General features: G+C 46.4%; 1 protein-coding gene across 10 annotated transcripts in view; it reads right to left on the bottom strand.

Annotated features, from left to right (window-relative positions):
• Window positions 1-8,750: 8,750 nt before the first annotated feature.
• LOC119963155 (TNFAIP3-interacting protein 1-like) overlaps window positions 8,751-23,743 on the bottom strand; it is a 54,870-nt gene continuing 39,877 nt past the window's right edge. For all 10 annotated transcript variants that reach the window (XM_038791824.1, XM_038791829.1, XM_038791826.1 and 7 more), the window contains 3 exons: window positions 16,860-17,024; window positions 10,524-10,602; window positions 8,751-10,236 (listed from right to left, as the gene is read on the bottom strand). In XM_038791824.1, the coding sequence (XP_038647752.1) occupies window positions 10,199-10,236; window positions 10,524-10,602; window positions 16,860-17,024 (282 nt within the window). In that variant the 3' untranslated portion in view covers window positions 8,751-10,198. The remainder of the gene's footprint in view (window positions 10,237-10,523; window positions 10,603-16,859; window positions 17,025-23,743) is intronic.

The following is a 23,743-nucleotide window of genomic DNA, read 5'->3' as shown; positions in this document are numbered from 1 at the left end:
CTTACGTACTTTCCAAGGTCTATTTAATATAAACATGTCTGTTTACTTCAAGCTGTTATTTCAGACTATAAAAACATGCTTTCTTCAATCGAATCTCAGAGTGTATGCACTGGCTACGCAGCCGGAACATTCTCTCTCTGCAAATATATTTGCATAAATAAATTTCCATAAATTGAACCTCGAGGCATAATTTCCTATATTTTAATTACTATATTTTACTATAATTTCCACGACAGACCTCCAACCAGCTGGTGGCATCAGACATCCATCACGTGTCTTGGGATACCTGCCCGTTGGTAGTAAGATGTATGAGAGGTTGGTTGCACTGAGAGTAGCTCCAGGAGAATTCACTGAATTCATTTAGTAGCTATTGTTTGCAAAGTAGTTTGTTAATTATCTTTCCACATGTTTGCTAATAAATTATCTTTCTAGTTAAACATCGATATGCTCTGTGCACATCCTTACAGTGGTTAGATCACAGAACGCAACAGCATGCAGCCCAAGTGGTCGGTAGCTGGTGGCTTCGATGGCCAGTACACTGGGCCCTGGCAGCTGGTATAAGTGCCAGCATGTGGTGTAAAATAGGGGTTCAGCTGCCCATTGGGTTGCGGGGGAGGTGGGATAACAGGTGTGTGGGATGTGGGTTGGTACCAGAGGCACTGTGCTGCCTACTAACCCAGGCCACCCTCAGGAGGTCGTGCAGTTTCTTCCGGCACTGCAGGTTGGTGCGGATGGTGTGTTGGTGGTGCTTACTGCCTCTTGCACCTGCGCCCAGGCACGGCGAACAGCAGTGGCTGGCAACCTCCTTCCCGGGCCGGGGTACAGGGTGGCCCGCCACTCCACCACAGCATCCAGGAGTGTCATCAGCTTGGCGTCTGTGAATCTCGGGGCCCCTCTCCTTGCTGCCACCTTGTTAGCTGGGATGGTGTGTGTGGGGAGTGAAGTGTGTATATGCGGCTGCAGCTTGTCAACCTCCTGCGTGGAAATCACGAATCCGGCACCGTTTCTGATCGGAATTGATTGTGTTCCACGCGGTGCCGCTGCTAGTCCCTTAACAGTCACTGAATCAGTCCAGGTGCGGCGCCAGTTTTGCTGCCCTGGAAGTTCACGAATCCTGACCCGCTGTCAACACCTGGGGCCGGATTCTCCGACCCCGGGCCGGGTTGGAGAATGCCGGGAGGGGGACACGATTCACGCGATGCCGCTCCGTGCCGGTCCACCGAATCTCCGGTGACTGGAGAATCAGCGCTATTGACACCGGCGAGGCGTTGTTCAGAAGCGGGCCCCCCCGGCGATTCTCCGCGCATGTTCGACCGAGTGGCCGTCAAGATAGGCCGGGTCCCGCCGGCGCCATTCACGTGTGGTCCTACCTGGTGGGACCTCAGTGTTCATCATGCGGGGGGCGGCCTGGTGGAGGGGAGGAGGATCCGACCCCGGGGGGGGGGGGGACCTCCACCGTGGTCTGGCCAACGATCGGGACCTACCGATTGCCGGGCCGGGTGATCCTGCTGGGGGCCTGTGTTCCTCCTCGCTGGGCCCCTGTAGCTCTCCGCGATGTTGCGTTGGGGCCAGCGCGGAGAAGGCAACTAGCGCGCATATGCGTGTTCGCGCTGGTCGTAGCGCACATGTGTGAATTTGTGCCGGCTGTAGCGTGCATGTGCAGACCCATGGTGCCGGTTCTGACACCGGTATCGGCAGCTGGAGCTGCGTGAGTTGCTCCAGTGCCGTGCTGGCCCGCTGGGAGGTGGGGGATCGCTGCTCCTAGGGGCCTATTGACACTGTCGTAAACTGCGACGGAGTTTACGACGGCATCAACACTTAGCTTCAGGATCAGAGAATCCTGCCACTGGTCTCTGGAACGGGGAATCCCGCCCCCTATATTTTTTTGGGATAGGAGCCCAACATTATCTTCTCCTCTTCTGGTTTCAACCAGAGTTTGAAGGTGAGCAGGGAAACCCCACGGAGCTGTCACGTAAGTCATTTAAATATTCTAATTAATAATCATGTTCTGCTTTAACCAAGCATTCTGGATTTAACAGGCAGCAGGCGTATCTCTTGAAACTGAAGAGCTTGGAAGCCATTGTTTCGTGAAACTGAAGAGTTGCAGCTCTGGTCAGGTGGGAGGATGCTGATCCTCGCCTGAGAGAGTGCTTTCTGCACTTGACAAGTGATTGTCAACTTCTTGGAAGTCACTTAATCAGTTTTACACTTCATTCGCCTTCAGCTACACTTGTCTCCTCCTACGGTATGGGAGCAATTTACGCAGCTCCCCCTTGTCCCACTGACGGAGACTAAAGGGGGCATCAACACAAGTACCAGCTGCCTTCTCCTCATCCATACACAATTCCATAAGGCAGAGGAGATGGGCACACAGCTATAATTCCAAGGAGGTGAGACCCCCAGCATTGGGGCCGGGATTCTCCGAAAACCCGGCAAAGTGTTGACGCCGGCATAAACACCGGAGTGGTTACGCCGCCGTCAACGGGCCTCCTGGCCCAGTAATTCTCTGTTTTTTGGGGGCTAGAATGGCGCAGGAGTGCTGCGCACTGCTCCATCCGCACATGCGCGCCACGGCTGGCGCGGGTCCATGCAGGCACGCTATGGCCGTCTACGCATCGACGGGGAGCAAAACATCGAGAACCGAAAGCGGGCCCGTGGGGAGGAAGATAGGTCCCTCCCAGATTGCGGTGGCCCGCCGATCGGCGGCCCCCGATCCCAGGCCTGGCCACAGCTGAGGCCCCCTCTGGAGTCAGATACCCCCTGCCCCCCATCAGGACCGCCACCGTGGCTGCGGGCCCCAGCTCCCACCGGGTGGTACAACATGTAAACCACGCCGGCGGGAGTTTGGCCGGTTGACCGTGGAGAATCGCCACGGGGGCCTGTCCCAACGGCCCTGACCGGCGCCGCATTGAAAATTCGCGTAGGACTGGCGGGTCCACAGAGAATCGCGGAAGCGCCGTCGTGCTGGATTTCCGGCGTGAATGGCTATTCTCCGCCTCCGCACCGACCGTGATTCAGGCGCGCAGGGTCGAGAATCCCGCCCAAGGTTTACAGAAAATTAAATCTCTCATGTGCATGCACAACAATTTCATGGCAGGTCATTGCTGACATCTGCAGTCTCATAGAACAAGATCTCCTTCCAACAGGAGTAAGTAGTCAGTCATTGTCAGTGGACAATAAGGTAGCTATCACTGGAGGGCTTGTGATGTTGTTAGTGAGACCTCGGTAATCTGGGCCGGGATTCTCCAGTATCCGGAGGGCGGGCCGTAACTGCGCCAAAGAGTGGCATGAACCTGTCCTGCATTGGGCTGCCCGGAAGGTGCAAAATCCTCCGCATCCATCCTCGGGGGCTAGGCCGTCGCTGGAGTGATTGGCAATGCACCAACCGGTGCCGAAGGGCCTCAGCCAGCCGGCGCGAGTTGGCGCATGCGCAGGAACGCCAGCCTGTTCTCAGAACTGCTGGCGTGATTCCTATGCATGCGCAGGGGGTTTTCTTCTCCGCGCCGGCCATGGCGGAGCTTTACACAGGCCGGCGCAGAGGGAAAGAGTGCCCCCATGGCACAGGCCCGACCGCAGATTGGTTGGCCCCGATCGCGGGCCAGGCCACCGTCTCCCCGGGGCCGGATCCCCCCGCACCCCCGCTGAGGACTCCGCCGGTCACCCTCAGAGTCAGACTCGCCTTACACAGACCTTGTGTAATTCACGCCGGCGGGACTGGCCGAAAACAGGTGGCCGCTCAGCCCATCAGGGACTGGAGAATCGCCGGGGGGCCGCTGGCAACGGCCACCGACTGGCGTGGCACGATCCCCGCCCCTCATCAAAAAACCGGCGCCGGAGAATTCGGCAGCCGGCATCGGAGCGGCGGGGCGGGATTCACGCCACCCCCCAGCGATTCTCTGACCCGGCGGGGTGTCGGAGAATCCCGCCCCTGGAGTTTACATTTTCAAAATTATCAGAGATTCTTCACTTGAACTCATACAATCAGACCACACTGTCAGTGCTTCCTAGCCCTAAGGAACTAGGAACTATTTTGAGTAAATTGTCTCATACTGAAGATTTTCATTAGATTGTAAAAGGAAGCAAGTCTGCCCCTCCCTAAGGTTGTGCATTCCTTTCTGTGAGGCAAGCAAGCAGGGTTATGACTGTTAGAAATGGCTTGTGTAGTGACAAGGGAAAGACACCATTTGTAAGGGATGATTGTGAGACATGGGTGCATGAGAGCAATGGGGGGAGGGGGAGTTTTAGTGGCTCAGATGGGGATGTGAAGTGCCTGGAGAGAGAATGACTGGAGCTGCACTGTGTGTTATCCTGAGGGATTCTGTGTAGGAGAATGTAGCAAAGTCAGAGTGTGGGACTTGACACCTGAAAGTGTTATGTCACTCACCGTTCCCACCCTACTGAGGCCCTGTACCCCTTGGTCACTGGCTCCGTGTTGAAGGTACCGCACGTCTGCTGCTAATTTCCTCGACCACCTCCATGCATACCTGCTTGGTTGGAGAGGTGGTCCTCTGCCTCTTGTCCTGTTACACAGGATCTGCTCAGACGAGGAGGAGCGTAACAGACACCTACAGATGCTGAAAGATGCTCTCGTACGAACGGGATATGGCGCTCGACTCATCGATCGACAGTTCCAACGCGCCACAGCAAAAAACCGCACCGACCTACTCAGAAGACACACACGGGACACCACTGACAGAGTACCCTTCGTCGTCCAGTACTTTCCTGGGGCGGAGAAACTACGACATCTTCTTCGCAGCCTTCAACACATCATCAATGAAGATGAACATCTTGCCAAGGTCATCCCCACACCCCCACTACTGGCCTTCAAACAACCGCGCAACCGCAAACCATTGTTTGCAGCAAATTACCCAGCCTTCAGAACAGCGACCACGACACCACACAACCCTGCCAGGGCAATCTCTGCAAGACATGCCAGATCATCGACGCGGATACCACCATTACACGTGGTAACACCACCCACCCACCAGGTACGCGGTACATACTCGTGCAACTCAACCAATGTAGTCTACCTCTTACGCTGCAGGAAAGGATGTCCCGAAGCATGGTACATTGGCGAGACCATGCAGACACTGCGACAACGAATGAACGGGCATCGTGCAACAATCACCAGGCAGGAATGTTCCCTTCCAGTCGGGGAACACTTCAGCAGTCAAGGGCATTCAGCCTCTGATCTCCGGGTAAGCGTTCTCCAAGGCGGTCTTCAGGACACGCGACAACGCAGAATTGCCGAGCAAAAACTTATAGCTAAGTTCCGCACGCATGAGTGCGGCCTCAACCGGGATCTTGGATTCATGTCGCATTACATCCACCCCCCACCATCAGGCCTGGACTTGCAAAATCCTACCAACTGTTCGGGCTTGAGACAATTTACACCTTTTTAACCTGTGATTATCGCTCTCCCTGGATCTGTAATGATTTGATTACCTGTAAATGCCTGCATTCCAAGCATTGTCCAGCATCTCTGACTTTGTCTATATAAATGTTTCTGGAACATACCTTGCCATTCACCTAAGGAGCTGCGCTCTGAAAGCTCGTGTTTGAATCAAACCTGTTGGACTTTAACCTGGTGTTGTAAGACTTCTTACTGTGCTCACCCCAGTCCAAAGCCGGCATCTCCACATCTTGTCCTGAAGAGAGTTCACCTCACTGCAGCTCCTCAAACCTTGCAGCAGGACACCTCGGTAAGAGATACCAGGGAGCTGTCTTCTTAGGTTTTCTCTCCATTTCTGTCATTACTGCAGCCTTAAAAATCCATGTGTCACTGAGCATTCTAACCCCTGCCAGAATCCCTTTATTTAGAAATCCTTCCCTTGACAGAATTGCCGTGTCACCCGCCTTTCCTCCCAATGACTGTGGCTTAGTTAGAGTCACAGCAAAGCCCACAAGAGTTTTCTACAAAGTCTCGAGCACTAAGAGTCCCACCATTTTGTCAGAGTAAATTGATAATATTTCTCCTTTATTTCCGAGCGCCAATGCAGCATCGATTTGGGTGCCTGTCTTCAATAGGATATGTGAGGTCGAGCAATTATCATGTACCAATATTGGTGCCATTGGAACATTGAATGCATGATGATGCATTGAATTTCTGTTCACACCAAAAAGCAGGATTAAATCTTATTTGCAGTTTACAGAATTTACTAGATTCTCCAATGACTCGGTTTTTAAAAATGAGCTAAGGCAGAGCAGACTCGATGGGCCAAGTGGCCTAATTCTGCTTCTATGTCTTATGGTCTAAGTGTGACACCAAGCTCAGGTTCAGCCTGCAGTCCATGCTTAGTTCGCTAATTAGTAAGAGTGGTAGTAACGCATCCTGGACAGGATTGGCGGGAAAAACAAATTGGTGAAAATTCCAGCTCTGCATCAATGTTCAGGAAATAATTTCATGCTTATATTGGATGAATCATAGTCATTTACATCAGAAAAGGAGGCTATTTCAGTCTATGTCCGATCTTCAGACTGCAATGCAGTCAGTCTCTATCCTGTCCCCCAGAACATTTATTTCCTTCATGTGCCCATTCAATGACCTTTTGGATTCATTGATTGTCCCTGCATCCAGCCTTCTTGTGAGAAGCAAGTTCCTGGTCATTATTACTCACTGTGTAAAAAGGTTCTTACTTACATTCCCCCTGCATCTCTAGCCCAAAACCTGTGTCCCCCAGTCCTTGTACCATCAGCTAATTGGAAGTATTTCATTGTCTACTTGAACAAATCCCGACATAATCTTGTGCACCTTTATCAAATCTCCCCTAAATCTCCTTTGCTCAAAGGACAACCCCAGCTTCTGACACCTAACTTCACAGCTAAAATATCTTAAGCCTGGAACGTATCTGGTAAGTCTCCTTTTTTGTCCTCTCAAGGACCCTCATGTTTGTCTTAAACTGTAGTGACCAGAACTGTAAACAATATTTAAGTTACCAACTAACAAGAGTTTTATAAAGGTGCAGCATAACTTCTCTGATTTTGTATTCAATACCTCAATCTATAAAGTCCAAGATCCCATATGCTTTATCAACTACTCGCTCCATATGCTCTACCGCCTTCATTGACCAATGCACATGTAACCCCAGGTCGCCCCGTATCCAACGGACTCTTTAGGACAGGCATTAAGTCTACATTGTCTCTTCCTATTCCTTCTTCCAAAATGCATTGCTTCACACTTCTCCGTATTAAATTCCATCTGCTACATCAGCCTTTGTACAAAATACGCCTTTGTCCATTTTAATAATGAAGAAGTTAATTTATTTCTGGGAAACTGTGTTAAAGGTTTTCATTAAAGTAGCATATAGAGGAATTCCGTATAAACGCAAGGGAATTTGATATATCTGGAGAAACAAGTTGCAAGGATATGGTGAATAGAGGGTAGGAGAAAACAAGAACAAGGCCTCCACAAATGCTGGACTGCTCCTGACTGTCAACATAGAATCTCAATTGTAATCGAAAAGTAACCACCCAATTGTGTGTTCTGGTGCAATCAAACTCCTATTCACAGATTATGCTGAATATGTCTGAACCTGGAGAAATATGTGAATGTGTTCTGTTGAGCACATGTATACAAAAGATGCAACAAACTCATAATTTGTCAGGTTGAATCTTTTCTTTCCAAAAGTTGAAAAAAAGTTACACGATATTAAACAGTCACGATATGTTACAAAGCATTCAACATATATATATACACATCCTATCAGGTCGATAATAAATTGAACAAAAATATTACCATTGGTCTATAGCAGAGTAAATTGAAAAATGTTTTCATGCAACAAGTTATTATGTGAATAATAAATGCTGTTCAGGGCACATATCAAACACGGAAGTAATTTTCCTGGTTGACATATTCAGAAATATAAGAGAAAGCTTTCATTGGATATATTTATATATAAAGACAAAGTTCAAAATGATATCCTAGATTTAATATGGATTAAAATTTCAAACAAGTGATTACTTGAGCAGAATTTCCATCCAATCAACAAATTTAATCAGAATGTGAAATTGATTTGTACCCTCCCATGTCAGATATGATGTATGGCCTCCTCTTCTGGACGGTTACACATCTCAGATACAACATTATTTTTTGTGACAAGCAGAAGCTATTTGCAATTAATTATTACCCAAAAGGTCTTATTACACAAAATTGTAGGACAAATAATAGCAGACATGGGAGCACTCACTGGTTTTGGAGGTTTAATTGCATTTCTCACCTCCGCCACTGATGAGATATTACTTCGAAAGAGACCGAGTTTACACTGTCATCTTAATACCAGCAACTTTACTTTAGCATCACAGCAAGACTCGTTGGCCACATGCAATTTAAAATGCAAAGTGTTTAACAACTGAGACATGCAGTTTACATAAATAACAAATCAGCTTCTGAACAAGAACCACTTGGATACGCATTACACCACAGGGAGGGTACATTGGCCTTGGAGAGATAAATGGGACAAAGTTGGGTGTATGGATTTGGAAAATCCACCATGAACTCATTGAGTAGCAAATTCCTATATCACGCAAGCAAACTTTAATGCTCCTCAGCACGGTAGCATTGTGGATAGCACAATGGCTTCACAGCTCCAGGGTCCCAGGTTCGATTCCGGCTTGGGTCACTGTCTGTGCGGAGTCTGCACATCCTCCCCGTGTGTGCGTGGGTTTCCTCCCACAGTCCAAAGACGTGCAGGTTAGGTGGATTGTCCATGATAAATTGCCCTTAATGTCCAAAATTGCCCTTAGTGTTGGGTGGGGGTACTGGGTTATGGGGATAGGGTGGACGTGTTGACCTTGGGTAGGGTGCTCTTTCCAAGAGCCGGTGCAGACTCGATGGGCCGAATGGCCTCCTTCTGCACTGTACATTCTATGACAAAAACGGGTCGCAATATCACATAGAATTAAGTTACATTGCAGAACAATACTGTGAACAGGTGTGAAAGCTTTTTTTTAACACAGAGGTGTCATTGAAACAGCAGTGGGAGGAGTAATGTAAAATTTGTTGTTACTTGTGTGAATCAAGGGAGGAATATTGATAAGGACACGGGAAAGCCTCTTCAAAAATGACTTGCTGCTCTGGGCACACGTACTGTGCCCCCAGTCCACAAGAAGGCAACCAGCTTTTATTGGGCAAATTCTTCATGTGGCATACACATTAGTGTCCCCCGCTGCTGGTATTGTACAAGAAGTGACAGGCTGAGGGTCTTAAGTGGACATTAATCTGTCATTAATCTGTCTTAATTGGCATGCATACAGAAAGCCATGCTCAAATTTCACAGCACCAGACTTAATTGGGGAGTGAAGGGAGTGGGGGAAAATTGGGAAGTTGATGGAAACTCTGCTCCCCACCTTCCCTCCCTATTCTGCATACACAACCCCATCCTGCTTCCCAGGCTGCATCTGAGGGCAGAATTAAATTTTTCCCCACAATGTTACAAACTGAGATAAATTGATGAAAAGCCGGAATGATTCGGCCATTTGCAATATTTTCGAATACACAAGCACACTGATTTCCTTTGCATTACCATTGCATGGATTCTGCTGTCTGGGTTGTAGGTTCTAGAATTCCCTCTGTAGATCTCTCTTCCTCTCGGCTTCTCGCTGCTCCTTTATTTTTTAAAATAAATTTAGAGTACCCAATTCATTTTTTCCAATTAAAGGGCAATTTAGTGTGGCCAATCCACCTACCCTGCACATCTTTGGGTTGTGGGGGCAAAACCAACACAAACACGGGGAGAATGTGCAAACTCCACACGGACAATGACACAGAGCCGGGATCGAACCTGGGACCTCGGCGCCGTGTGGCAACAATGCTAACCACTGCGCCACCGTGCTGCCTCACTGGTCTTTTATGTTGCTCCTTGAATCTCCCCCTCTTTGACCATATTTTCCTTCCTAACTTCTCTTTACGTGCTTCACGATGGCAAATGTTGTTTGGTGACACTCCTGTGAATTGTCTTGGGATGTTTTACTACATAAAATAAGCCATGCAAATTGTTTTATTGCTGGCATGGCTGAAAAGGCAAGCTTTTGAGTCATATTTAATGTGTTGTTTTGGACTCTCTTAGAAACGGAAACATAGAACACAGATTAAAATATAACAAACAGCAGCAACTACATCTGGACAATCCTCGGCAAAGGCCTAGTGTTGTTTGACGGCATTGATAAATATTCATAGCAAATCGGTTTTGGTCCACGGTTGCTATTTTGGATGTCTTTTTGCTGAGGTATTATCTGGAACTAAGAGTGCAAAAAAAATGTTTAGGATTAGTTCAATACAGTTTTCAGAAGTAGTTTTTGAATGCAAGTCTTCCAGTAAGTGCTGCAGACATACCAAGACAATGATTCACAGTAAAGGCTAGCCAAAGACAGATATCCCAAGAATGAAAATTTTTCACAAATTATACAATCGCACGGAGCCAAATAGACAAGTCTATTTGACGTGGAACTGGAATTACATCATTAATCCCAAGAATAGAATTCATTTTATTTAAAATGCTATAGTATTGAGCTGGTCTATTTCTTACCCTTTGTCCTGCATTTTTCAGCATTTTGTTGATCTGGTGAAAGCTGGTTGGAGTATGGAATATACCACGGACACTCTGGCTGCAAATTACACATTATATGTATGTTAGAATTGAACAAGTGTACTGTAAATTTATTCCATGGCTGATGAAAATTATAAGACAGTCTTGCATTCTTTAGCACAAATGCCAGAAGTAATAGCTCAGAAGTTAAATGGTAGGTTATGCTTTAAAAAAATGTTTAAATATGTCTCAACCACATATATGAATATAATCATGTGATAAAGGGAAGAAATTGCGATGAACAGCAGGATTAGAGGAATACTCCAAGATAAGACTCTATATCAGTTCGATCCTTGAGCATTCTTCTGAATGTAGAGGCGAATGCAGAATTTAATATTTAAAATTCAAAGCCTCCTTGGGTCAAGTTCTCCATTATCAGTTTTGGATAATCTCCAGGGCAGGGGATGATGCCAGTGATATTCATTTTAAATCTAGGTATAAACCTGGTCTGGCAATAGTGAATTCAACAAGCAATTTGAACTGTTTCTGGCAGTACTTGTAGTCTAGAAGTAAGGGGCACAGCGATCACTGTCAGAAACCTCCACATCCAGCAAGGAACAATGTGGTAGAAATTCATTTAGGGAAAGAGGGCTGGGTGGGGAGTTAAACTTCTCTTCTCCAGAAAAAAAAGCTAGAATGTTAAATGGGATGCCAATTTGTTATTCTCATTATTGTGTTACCATCCAACATTTATCTGGATTTTCAAAAGGCCTTCAATAACGTACCCTATAATAGACTATTAATTAAGGTCAGAGAATGTGGAGTTAGGGGACTAGTGGCAGAATGAATTGCTAGTTGGCTTCATGAGAGAAAGCAGAGTGAAGTAAAGGGTAGTTATTCAGTGTGGCAGAAGGTGGGAACTGGTGTTCCACAAGGATTAGTGCTGGAACGACTGCTGTTCAGAATTTACATGAATGATTTGGACTTGCATAACAAACATACAGTTTCTAATACTGTGAATTGTTATGATCACCAAAGAGACTGATAACTCGAAAAATAGACAATTGAATATGCAGTTGATAGCTAAAAGGATATCAAGATTTCACATTTTAAGATGTTTACTGTAACAAAAAGACTAAAAGCACTGTTGACTAAACTAGTTTTGTGGGTAACTTATACTTTGAACCACAAATTATTCTGTGTAAGTACTTTCCCCTTTTACTTTTAACATAACCAATCCCACTTCAAAACTATAGTTTACGCAGTCAGTCAATTTTCATGAACCAGTCCAAAGTGATTCTTAGCTCCCAGGGGTTTACTCGTGTTTCTTTCCTTTCCTTTCCCAGAATAGTCTTTCACCAGGAAAGTTTTCCACAAGATTCTCCCTCGAGCACAATCTTCCAGCTTCATATCAGATCCTCGTGAATTTGGCCTTTTCAATCCTTGCATGAACTCAAATACACATTCAGGAGTGGTGAACCACAGAGATTTGCAACCTCTGGCTGTTCCCTCCCTCCTAGATCCTGGAAGACTGAGAGTTTCATGGCTATCTCAAAACCGTTCCCCTCTCAGAGCCCATCTCCATGGCAATGTGAATCATATGGGCCTTGTATCCGGATAAAAATGCTGATTAGGTATCCTTGACAGTCCAATTCTCTTTTGTCTTGGAAGTAAAGGGACAGTTTAAAGCTTAACTGGTTACAGCCAAACATTCCTGGGAGTTTGAAGACTAACAAGCTAACTACTGCAAACACAGATGATTCTGCCATTGTCTCCAAGTATGAATATGTTATACTGAATTTCCAACAAAATTATTTGTTGTTAGGTAGAGTTCAGGTAACATGACTCCCTTCATTTTACCCTAAAAAACATAAAAATCTTATAAGCCTCATACTTCTAGCAGGATAACAGCAAATTGGGTGGCGGGGAAGATAGTCATTATTAAGAGGACTGCAACAAATTACAGGATGATATTTATAAATATTAAAGGGAGAATAATTGGCAAATGAAGTTCAATGCACATAAATGTGAGGTAGTAGATTTTTATCGGAAGAATATGGAGGTCAGTTATTATATGGAAGGAGCAATCTAGATGGGGTAGAGGAACAAAGTGATCTTGAAATACAAATACAGCATTAAATATTGTGCCACAGGTTAGCAATGCCATACAAAATCAAACCAAGCACTAGGATATATGACTAGAGAGATAGAATTGAAAAGTAGTGAAGTTATGCTATATCCACATAAAACCTTGATGAGGCCACACGGACCTCCACCCTGATCACCATATTATAAAAAGGATAAATAGGAATCGGAAAGGGGTGCAGGAAGATTTACAAGGATGATACACAAAACACCTGAGTATATATGTTAGGAAAGGATTGACAGGCTGGGCCAATTTGCTCTTGACAAAATAAGGCTGAGGAACAACTTAATTCAAGTCTTTAAAATGAAGAAATGGTTTGACAGAGTGGATACAGAAAGAATGAGCACGATTCAGCAGACTTGAGTTAAAGTCTGCTGGCTGGTGCGTTTAGCTAGGGAGTGCCGAGAAATATCTCGCTATTCAGCGACACTTTGCCTTTTTTTGGCCTTGATGAGATTCTCTCAGCTGAGGCCGCACTAGAGGGATTTCCCCCCCTCTACCTGGTAAGGTCCCCCAACCAATCCCCCTACCGCCCGCCCTCTCGGGCCCAATATCTGTTGGTGTCAACCTGACACCTGGGCACAATGGCACTGCCAGCCTGGCACCCTGGCAATGCCCATGTCAGCCTAGGAGTAACACCCTGGCTTTGCCAGGGTGGCACAGCCAGGGTGCTTGGGGGCCACTACCAAGATGCCAGACCAAGGTGCCAAAGTGCCTTGGTGCCAAGGGGAGAGCCAGGGTGTCACTCTGCCCTGTCCCCAACTACCTGGGAGTCTCCAATTATCTGGGAGACCCTCTGGGTGCCATACGCCTGGTCCACGTTTGTGTGGACCAGGACTAAACTGCACCTTGGCGAAGGCTCCAAGGCACGTCTATTGAGTTCCGTACAGCTCATTTAAATATGCTGATCTGTGTCATGCCCAGAGAGGGCGCGATCCAGTTCAAGATGTCTCACGAGATTCCGTTGAATCTCGTGAGACGTTTCGTGCGCCGCTCTCAACGGCCTTGTCCTTACTCCAAATCGGGCGCAGCGAGGCCGCTGAAACGCGCCCAATGTTTCCTTTTGTGGGGGCAGCATAAATATAGGCCATCAATATAATATTCTCCTGAGAAATACAATAGGGAATTAAGAAGAAACTACTTTATTTGAAGTGTAGCGGGAATGTGGAACTCGCTCCCACAGGAACTCGTTGAAGTTAATTGAAAGGATGCATTTAAAGAAAACCTAGACAAGCGTTTGAGAGGAGAAGAGAACGGATTTAGATGAGAAAAGATGGGAGGAGGCTCAAATGAAGCAGAAACACTAGCAATGACTGGTTGGGCAAAATGGCCTGTATCTGTGATATATATCTTATATAATATGCTAACCATTCTGTTTTCAAGTTTATTGGCACTATTGTTCCATTATATGATATTCCATGCATTTTCTGCAGTGAAGTGGGAAAACCTCCAGTATTCATGTTAACAAAGAAACACAGAAAATAGGAGCAGGGTGAGGCCATTCAGGTCTTTAAGCCTGCTCCGCCATTCATTATGATCATGGCTGATCATGTAACTCAGTAACTTGCTCCTGCTTTCTCCCCATATCCCTTGGTCCGATCCCTTTTGTCCCAAGAGATATATATAACTCCTTCTCGAAAATATACAATATTTTTCCATCAAGTGCTTTTTGTGGTAGAGAATTCCACAGACTCACCATTCTCTGGGTGAAGAGATTTCTCCTCATCTTAATCCTGAATGGTTTACCCCGAATCCTTCGACTGTGACCCCTGGTTCTCGACTCCACCGCAGTCGGGAACATCCTTCCTGCATCTACCCTGTCTAGTCCTGTTAGAATTTTATAGGTTTCTATGAGATACCCCCCACCCCCAACTCCAGCAAATCTAATTCTAACCCACTCAATTTCTCCTCATACATCAGTCCCACCATCCCAGGAATCAGTCTGGTAAACCTTCACTGCTCTCCCTCCATAGCATAACCATCCTTCTTCAGATAGGGAGACCAAAATGGCACACAATATTCCAACAGGGGCCTCACCAAGGCTCTGTATAATTGCAGCAGGACATCCCTGCTCCTGTACTCGAATCCTCTCACAATGAAGACCAACATACCATCTGCCTTCTTCACCACCTGCTGCACCTGCATGCTTACCTCCAGCGACTGGAGTATAAGGACATCCAGGTCTCATTGCACATTCTCCTCTGTGTCTTCCAGCTTTTTCTACCAAAGTGGCTAACCTCTCATTTATCCACATTATACTGCACCTTACATGCATTTGCCCACTCACTCAACTTGTCCAAATCACACTGGAGCATCTCTGCAACCTCCTCACAGCTCACTGTCCCACACAGCTTTGTGTCATCTGCAAATTTGGAGATATTCCATTTAGCTGCCTCATCTAAATCATTAACATACTTTTGCTGATCCATATCAGTGATGCAAAACTGACTTCAAGAGATACCTAACCACAATAGGTTACACCCGGCGACTATAAATGTGATTTCTGGGCTCCAATGTCTCAACCATGTAACTGGTTTCTGTTGAACTTTGGCTCTTAATGGCTTACTGGCTACTTACAAAAGACTAGGCTGAGTGGGGTAGGTGTCTGTCTGGAGCTTGTTGTGTAAAATGTATGACAGTGAACGGGTAGCCCATTTTACAACCCACCTGAGTGGTGTACGATGAGCTGCTGATGAACTAGAGCCATTTTTACGTTACCTCCCAAGACAACATTTTACCCCATTGTGCCTTGCTTAAAGCTGCTCAAAGGGAGCGTTTTTCCAACCAGCATTAACCCCTCAGCCAACACTGCCAAAACAGTTTAATATGATCAGGAAGGAAATGAAATTGGTTGTACTTAAGTACAAAGGTAAGCTCATATTAATGTCCAAACCTAGGATCAACAAGCAGATATGGAATTCTGGAATGATGCAGGACAGAAAGAAACTATTTGGTCCTCATTGCTATGTTGGTCCTTTGAAAGGGCTTTGCAAATAGACCCACTTGCAGTATGAGACCATTGGTAAACTGCTGATAAGTATTCCCGAACAATGTAACTATTTGGCAGTTAAATCAAATCTAAAAATGGGACAAATGAGTGCAGACCCACACATGTATGAAGATATCAAACTTTGCTTGGGTATAATGCCACATTCACCAGGTATCACTCAGTACTTTGCTTAAATGACTATTACTGTGCGACCTTGATGATAAGAGCAGTGAGAGGCTTTCAACCATATTGTTATCACGGCTGTGCCTGATCCCACCATCGCCAGTTACCCATATGTACAGGGATTATTGGTAGAATAGATGGGCAAGAACCCTATCTAATTTTCCCCTTCCTAACCCAGTCCATAGAGTTCTTCTGATAAGTAATCTGCTCCTGGAATAGGCACTGGAAAGCACATCACAAACAGGGCAGCAACAACTCTCTGATTTCCCCCCACTGTGTCTCACCTCTGTATCACGGTGGAAGCAAATATACCATCCTGCACAAGCATGATGGACCAAATTAAATGAAATCCAGTCACATTATTTTCAGCTACTGTAATTATCTATTATGGACGGGATTCTCTGTCGGTCAGATCCTCCACTTTGCCGGCAGCGCACTCATACCCGGGGATTTCCTGAGGGTATGGGGGTGGCCACAATGGGAAATCCTTTTGGCCGGCTGCCGGGACGGAGGATCCCACTACTGGCGGGGGCGCCCCGCCCCAGAAAACGGGTCTGGCGGGCAGAGAATCCCGCCGTATATGTTATTAGTTTCATTTTGAAAACACAGTTTGGGTGAGAGCGAAGGAAGACTTTGGATACTACGGTAATTTGGTTATATGTAGCCAATTATTTTCCTGAGGTTGGCTTTCTCTGTATCGGCTCCCAGTTGGTTCCCCATTTAAATCAGATGAGGCCAGTCACAGACACAAGCAGATTCTCCCTTTATTGAGGCTACCAGGACAGCATGGAGGAAAGTGACCTGGCTTGGAGGATCCCTATTGAAGTGGGAACTTTAAACTTTTCTTTTAAACACAGAAAATACTCTATATACATAGTCAAGAGTGGGGTACATTAAACAAAAGATGTTATCCTTCCCTTACCCCTGAATTGCCCTTCAAGGACAAGTTACAATTTATAATTTATCTTTGTACATTTTTAGGATTTCACTGTGTGACACAAACCAAACTATTACTCACCATGGCTTGCTGACAACTTCTACTTTCTGCCTGTGATGTCAGAAATGCAGGCCCTGGATAGTGGATAGGGATTCCATAGGGATGTCCATAATTAACGTATGGTGCACAGGCTGCATATGCAAGAGGCGGGTAAGGGGTTGTAGGTGACTGTGAAAAGCCTGTAGCCTGAGAGAAAAGTACAAATAGTTATATGATTTACTTTGGAACTGACTGAGTGGGTTAATGCAAATTTTACACCATTGACTGGAACTGTGCCTTCACTTTACTATTATTAGAAACATAAACAGAACAAACTGTTTTATCTTCTGGCAGTGTCATAGCTCCTCTGAATGCACTTTGGACTATTAGCATATTTTATAGTCAGCAAAGTTGAACTGGTCTCTTCAAAGGTTATACTGAGGCTGCATTTGTATCACTCACGGACATTTCAACCCCTTGATCACCTCTGCAGTGCTTCATTTCAACAATTCAAAAATAATATTCACAACTCCTTGATATTGGCACGGCAGGTTGACAAAATAGTAAAGAAAGTATTTGTGATATTTAGTTTTGTAAATAGCTGCATTGGGGAAAAAAATCAAAGAGGTCACACCAAACCTTTACTATTTAATGGTTAGGCCTCAGGCGGAATATTGTATGCAATTCTGGACACCGCTAATGATACCAACACCCTAGAAAGGGTACCAGGCTCCACCATCTGGGAATTTTATCAATGGGATAGGCAGACAAACCTAATGGGCAATTTTAGCAAGTCGTCAGCGTTTTGACAACAATGGATTGACCCCCATCCTTCCCTGGGTGGGGAGGCTGCCAGCTGAATGCAAGTGGTCTCCCCAGCAGCAGCTCACAGTGAATTGTGTTTTTAAAAATCAAAGACTGGACCCCAGGCAGAGAAGACATCTCCTTGGCCCCAGCGATTAACTCAGAGGGGGTTCACTTTCATTGATATAGTTTTAATGTTTTGAAAACGTTTCTTCAGCCTACCTCCAGGTAGGGCCACTACATGACTCAGCAGTGGCCACTGCTCCGGGGGGTGCTGCTGAGCTGCCAGTCCTCTGATTGGACTACCAGCTATCGGAGGCGGGGTGGGCAGGGGGCTGGCATCTCTTGGGGGAGGGGGGGGGGGGCACTGTCCTGCACAAGATGGTAAACCCAGCGGCAGTTTCGTCATGAGCTACCATTAAAATTGAGGTGGAAGTTCCACCTTCTTCCTCAGTGCGGATTTGCGCAAGGTAAAATTCTGCCCAATGTTTCCTCTTTTGGAGGAAGGGCATAACTAGAGGATATCAACATAAAAAATCCAATATAGAATTCAGAAGAATTTTGTTTTAGCCAAAGAGTGTTCAGAATGTGGAACGCACTACCGGAGGGTGAGGTTGAAGTGAATAGTATAGATGCATTTACGGGGAAGCTAGAAAAACACATGAGTGACAAAGGAATAGATGGTTACAATGGTATATTTAGATGAGAGTACGTTTGAATAGACCATAAATACTGGCATGAACTGGTTGTGCTGTTTCTGGGTCGTATGTACTATGCAGTCCGATTAAATTTGCAAGATTATGCGGAAAAAGCCTGGGTGCGCGACTACATTGGACAGCTCTTTTGAAGAACCGGAACAGTCATGTGAAGCAGGAATGACCTCCTTCCATGCTGGAAGATTCCATGATCTTTCTATTCTACTTCCACTTAAAAAAAGAAAATGGCCATTTCTCCCTTCACACTTGCCCGGAATAAAAAAGAAAAATTAAAAAAGAAATTAATAAAAGAACATTGCATAACAAATGGTGAGAGATATAAGAATATATAGTCTTGATTTACATTCCTGTTACTGATGCAGATGGGGTTTTATAGAACATTCAGAATCAAAGTGCAGACTCACTGCCTTATTCCTGTTGTGGCCGGTCTTGCTGCTCTTTTGTCTGGGGCCTTCAGATAGGCAGTCAAGACCAGAAACAAAACAACTTTGTACACAATCACCACAAACTTAACCAACAGTCCTTAAAAGGGACATTGTGTGCTCCTCCAAAAACAAAGGATATGGTTTACCTTTTAGCAATTTTGAGGAAGGGGCATGTGGGGAAAACAGAAGAAGCATTGACACAAGGGGTGGGATTCTCCGACCCCCCGCCCGGTCAGAGAATTGCCGGGGGGCGGCGTGAATCCTGCCCCCGCCAGCCTCCGAATTCTCGGCACCGGAGATTCGGTGGGGCGGGAATTGCGCCACGCCAGTCGGCGGGCCCCCCCCGGCGATTCTCCGGCCCGCGATGGACCGAAGTCCCGCTGCTGTAATGCCAGTCCCGCCAGCGTGAATTAAACCAGCTCCCTTACCAGCGGGACCAGGTGGCGCGGGCGGGCTCCGGGGTCCTGGGGGGGGGGCGCGGGCTGATCTGGCCCCGGGGGGGTGCTCCCACGGTGGCCTGGCCCACGATCGGGGCCCACAGATCCGCGGGTGGGCCTGTGCCGTGGGGGCACTCTTTCCCCTCCACGTTGGCCATCAACCTCCGCGATGGCCAACGCGGAGGTCACCCCCCCTGTGCTAGCGCGGGGATGACATCAGCAGCCTCTGACGCACCCGCATAAGCGCGGACTTCTGCTGGCCGGTGGAGTCCCTTCAGCCCCGGCTGGCGTGGTGCCAAAGGGCTTCCACGCCAGCCGGCGGGGCGCAAACCACTCTGGCGCGGGCCTAGCCCCTAAAGGTGAGGGCTTGGCCCCTAAAGGTGCGGAGGATTCTGCACCTTTGGGGCGGCCCGACGCCGGAGTGGTTCACACCACTCCATTCCGCCGGGGCCCCCCACCCCGCCGGGTAGGGGAGAATCCTGCCCAAGATCAGAATATGCCAGTTTAACATAAGGAGAGGCTGCCAGATTTCTTACATTCCACCTCTTCTTTTGTTGTGTATCTCTTGCCTCCTCAATAGATCTCATACTTTTACTGTCCACCGATTGTGACACGCAAATCGGGTTAACACCAATGTGGCCATTGTAAGCGGTGCGAACTGTCTCCGGAACTGTGCTTGCCCTGGGACACTGTAGTAACAATACAGAAATTATGAAGATTAGCCAGGCACGGCACAGTGGTTAGCACTGCTGCCTCACGGTGCCGAGGACCCGGGTTCGATCCCGGTCCCAGGTCACTGTCCATGTGGAGTTTGCACATTTTCCCTGTGTCTGCATGGATCTCACCCCCACAACCCAAAGATGTGCAGGGTAGGTGGATTGGCAACGCTAAATTTCCCTTTAATTGGGAAAAAAAGAATTGGGTACTCTAAATTAAAAGAAAGACTAACCAGGCATACTTCACTGCAGACCTTGGGATACATTTTAACATTGTGCTGCAGGGTAAAATATGTGGTAGTGAGTTGGTAGCCTGTTTTAGATATTTGCCATGAGGCCAGTGGAAATAAAATTCAGGAGAGCTGAAAAACAGGCCATCAATTCTCCATCACCTGTTTTACACAAAGTCAAAATCTATCCGCTCAGTTTCAGCAAGTGATGACTTTGATACCATAATTAAACCTCAACAGTTCCCAGTTTCTATCTCCAGCCACTTCACAGGTAGCCAAGTAAATTGAAAGGTTGAAGGAAGTTTGTTCTGTGTTATGCAAATTCAAAGAGGTTTAGGCACAATACAAACTTTTAACATCACCTTCGAAAGTTTGCATTTATGTCAAAAGTATTTGAAAATCTAGAAGACATAAGCCTGTTAGTGGTTAATGTGTTGAAAAATTGACTGTCATCATTTTAAATTCCAATCTGTCCCACACCTCACTGATGTAAATACAGTTAGTCAGTTCTTTGGCAGAATGAGTTATGGCAAGAACAGATAAAGACTGAGAAGTGTGTGGGAGCAGCCTGAGGTTTGAATAATGATGGCTGCCGCATGATCCAGGGCTAATTTATTAAAAATGTCTTTCTGATTCCAAAGCATGTTCCCTTGTCACCTGTCTTCTCCTGGGCAGCAGTGATTGAGGACATTAAGCCATCGCTGGTTATAGTTGCATCAGGGTCTCTGTTCTTGTTGAGTCAGTCAAGTTATTTTATCGGCTTTGAACGTTGGTCCAGGTCACAAATGAATTCCAGACCTCTGATAGGAGGTTAATGCTACAGTAATCTTTGTTCTCAACTGGAGAACTTTGACATGTGTAAAGATTACCAGAGATATACAGGAATATTTTTGGCATAACCTCTGCGAGAACCTTGGGGAAACCATCATAGTAATAATAATCTTTATTAGTGTCACATGTAGGCTTACATTAACACTGCAATGAAGTTCACTGTGCTAGTCGTCGCACTCTGGCGCCTGTTCGGGTCCACTGAGGGAGAACTCAGGATGTCCAATTCACCTAACAAACACATCTTTCGGGACTTGTGGGAGGAAATCGGAGCACCCGGAGGAAACCATGCTGACAGAGGGAGAATGTGCAGACTTCACACAGACAGTGACCCAAGCCGGGAATCGAACCTGGGTTCCTGATGCTGTGAAGCAACAGTGCTAACCACTGTGCTACCATGCCGCCCACATCACTGATCTCCCCGTGGGATTCGTGGCTGACGAGATTCCCAGGTATGAGCCACCCAGCTGTGGCTTGTTTTTAAAAAATAAATTTAGAGTATCCAATTCATTTTTTCCAATTAAGCGGCAATTAAGCGTGGCCAATCCACCTACCCTGCACATCTTTGGGTTGCGGGGGCAAAACCCACACAAACATGGGGAGAATGTGCAAACTCCAGCTGGGGCTTGTTATGAGCGAACATAAATGCAGGCCCAGAAAAGGGCCTGGTGTGCTTAGTCCTCCCTGCAAGGGTTATACTGGGAATGATACGCTGTGTTATGCAGACCTTTGTAAATAGTGTAAATAAATCTATGTTCATTTACTGCCAGCCTCCCCTGAGTCATTAAAATTTTATAGGGAAAAAGGGTAGGTGAATAATATTTACCTAACCAGATTGAGAAAATTCCTTCAAATTTTCTTCCTGTTCCTTAAAAGCCCTTACTGGAAGACAGTTCCACAAATACCTGTAACCTCTCCCAATCTTCAACCAAGAATTTAATTGTCATTTAGAAGTCTAGTCAGAGAGTCAGCAAGTGATTTGGGCCGGCATCGACACAATCCTCACTCACTCAATACAGGACCCACTTTAGCAGCGATTAGGAGTTGGAAGACACAATGATTTTACCTCTGATCCGCTAACCAGCATAGACGAGATAGTAAAATTGGAACTTTGCTGCTCTGCACAGTTCAGTCTCACAAAGGTTTGCTTCTAAAAGAGTAATAAATGATGGGATGAGAACTGAGAAGTTTAAATCCAGACTGGTCTAGGTTTTTAAAAAATGCATGCAGGATATTACTGCTGGATTTTCATTCTACCATCATTGCTGGCTTAACATAGAACATAGAACATAGAACAGTACAGCACAGAACAGGCCCTTCGGCCCTCAATGTTGTGCCGAGCCATGATCACCCTACTCAAACCCACGTATCCACCCTATACCCGTAACGCAACAACCCCCCCTTAACCTTACTTTTTGTAGGACACTACGGGCAATTTAGCATGGCCAATCCACCTAACCCGCACATCTTTGGACTGTGGGAGGAAACCGGAGCACCCGGAGGAAACCCACGCACACAGGGGGAGGACGTGCAGACTCCACACAGACAGTGACCCAGCCGGGAATCGAACCTGGGACCCTGGAGCTGTGAAGCATTTATGCTAACCACCATGCTACCCTGCTGCCCTTTGTGTATCTTTGTGTATAGGCCAAACCGGGGCAAGTATCCACATTGCCAGGTAGATGCCAGTCTTATAGTTGTACTGGAACAGCTTGGCTAGGGGCAGGGCTAGTTCTAAGAACACGTTTTCAGTACTGTTGCTAGATTGTTGTCAGGGCCATAGCCTTTGTAGTATCCAGTGCATTCAGCTGTTTCTTGATATCATATGGAGTGAATAGAATTGTCCTAAGACTGGCATCTATGAAGCTTTGGACCTCAGAAGGAGGCCAAAATGGATCATCCATTTGGCACTTATGGCTGAAGGTGGTTACAAATGCTGCAGCGTTGTCTTTGCACTGATGTGCTGGGCTCTCCTATCATTAGGGATGGAGGTTATTTGTGGAGCTTCTCCTCCAGTTAGTTATTTAATTGTCCATGACCATTCACAACTAGATGTTATGGGACTGCAGACCTTAGATTTGATCCATTGGTTGTGGGATTGATTAGCGCTGTCTGTCACTTGCTGCTTATGCTATTTGGCATATAAGTAGTCCTGTTTTGTAGCATCACCAAGTCAACACCTCATTTTTCGCTATACTTGGTGTTGCTTTTGGCATGTCTTCCTGCACTCTTCATTGAACCAGGGTTGGTCCCCTGGCTTGGTGGTAATGGTAGAGTGGGAGATATGCTAGTCCATGAGGTTACAGATTGTGGTTGAATACAATTCTGCTGCTGTTGATAGTCCAAAACACCTCATGGTTGCCTAGTCTGCTAGATCTCTTCAAAATCTATCCTATTTAGCGTCACACAACACATCACCTTGAGGTATCCTCAATGTGAAGACAGGACTTCATCGGCACTAGGACTGTGCAGCGGTCACACCTACCAATATGGTCATGGACAGGTGGATCTGCGATAGGTAGGTAGGTAGATGAGGATGAGGTCAGGTAGATTTGTCCCTTTTATTCATTACCTCACCACCTGCCGCAGACTCATTCTACCAGCTATGTCACGGCCAGCTCGGTCTGTAGTGTTACTACCAAGCCACTCTTGGTGAAGACATTGAAGTCCCTCACCCAGAGTACATTCTGCATCCTTGCCACCCTCAGTGTTTTCTCAAAATGGAGTTCAACATGGAGGCATACTGATTCATCAGCTGAGGGGGACAGTA

This window comes from Scyliorhinus canicula, chromosome 3 (genome assembly GCF_902713615.1).
Source record: "Scyliorhinus canicula chromosome 3, sScyCan1.1, whole genome shotgun sequence".
Lineage (NCBI taxonomy): Eukaryota > Metazoa > Chordata > Chondrichthyes > Carcharhiniformes > Scyliorhinidae > Scyliorhinus > Scyliorhinus canicula.
This window is presented reverse-complemented; position numbering and strand designations above follow the sequence as displayed.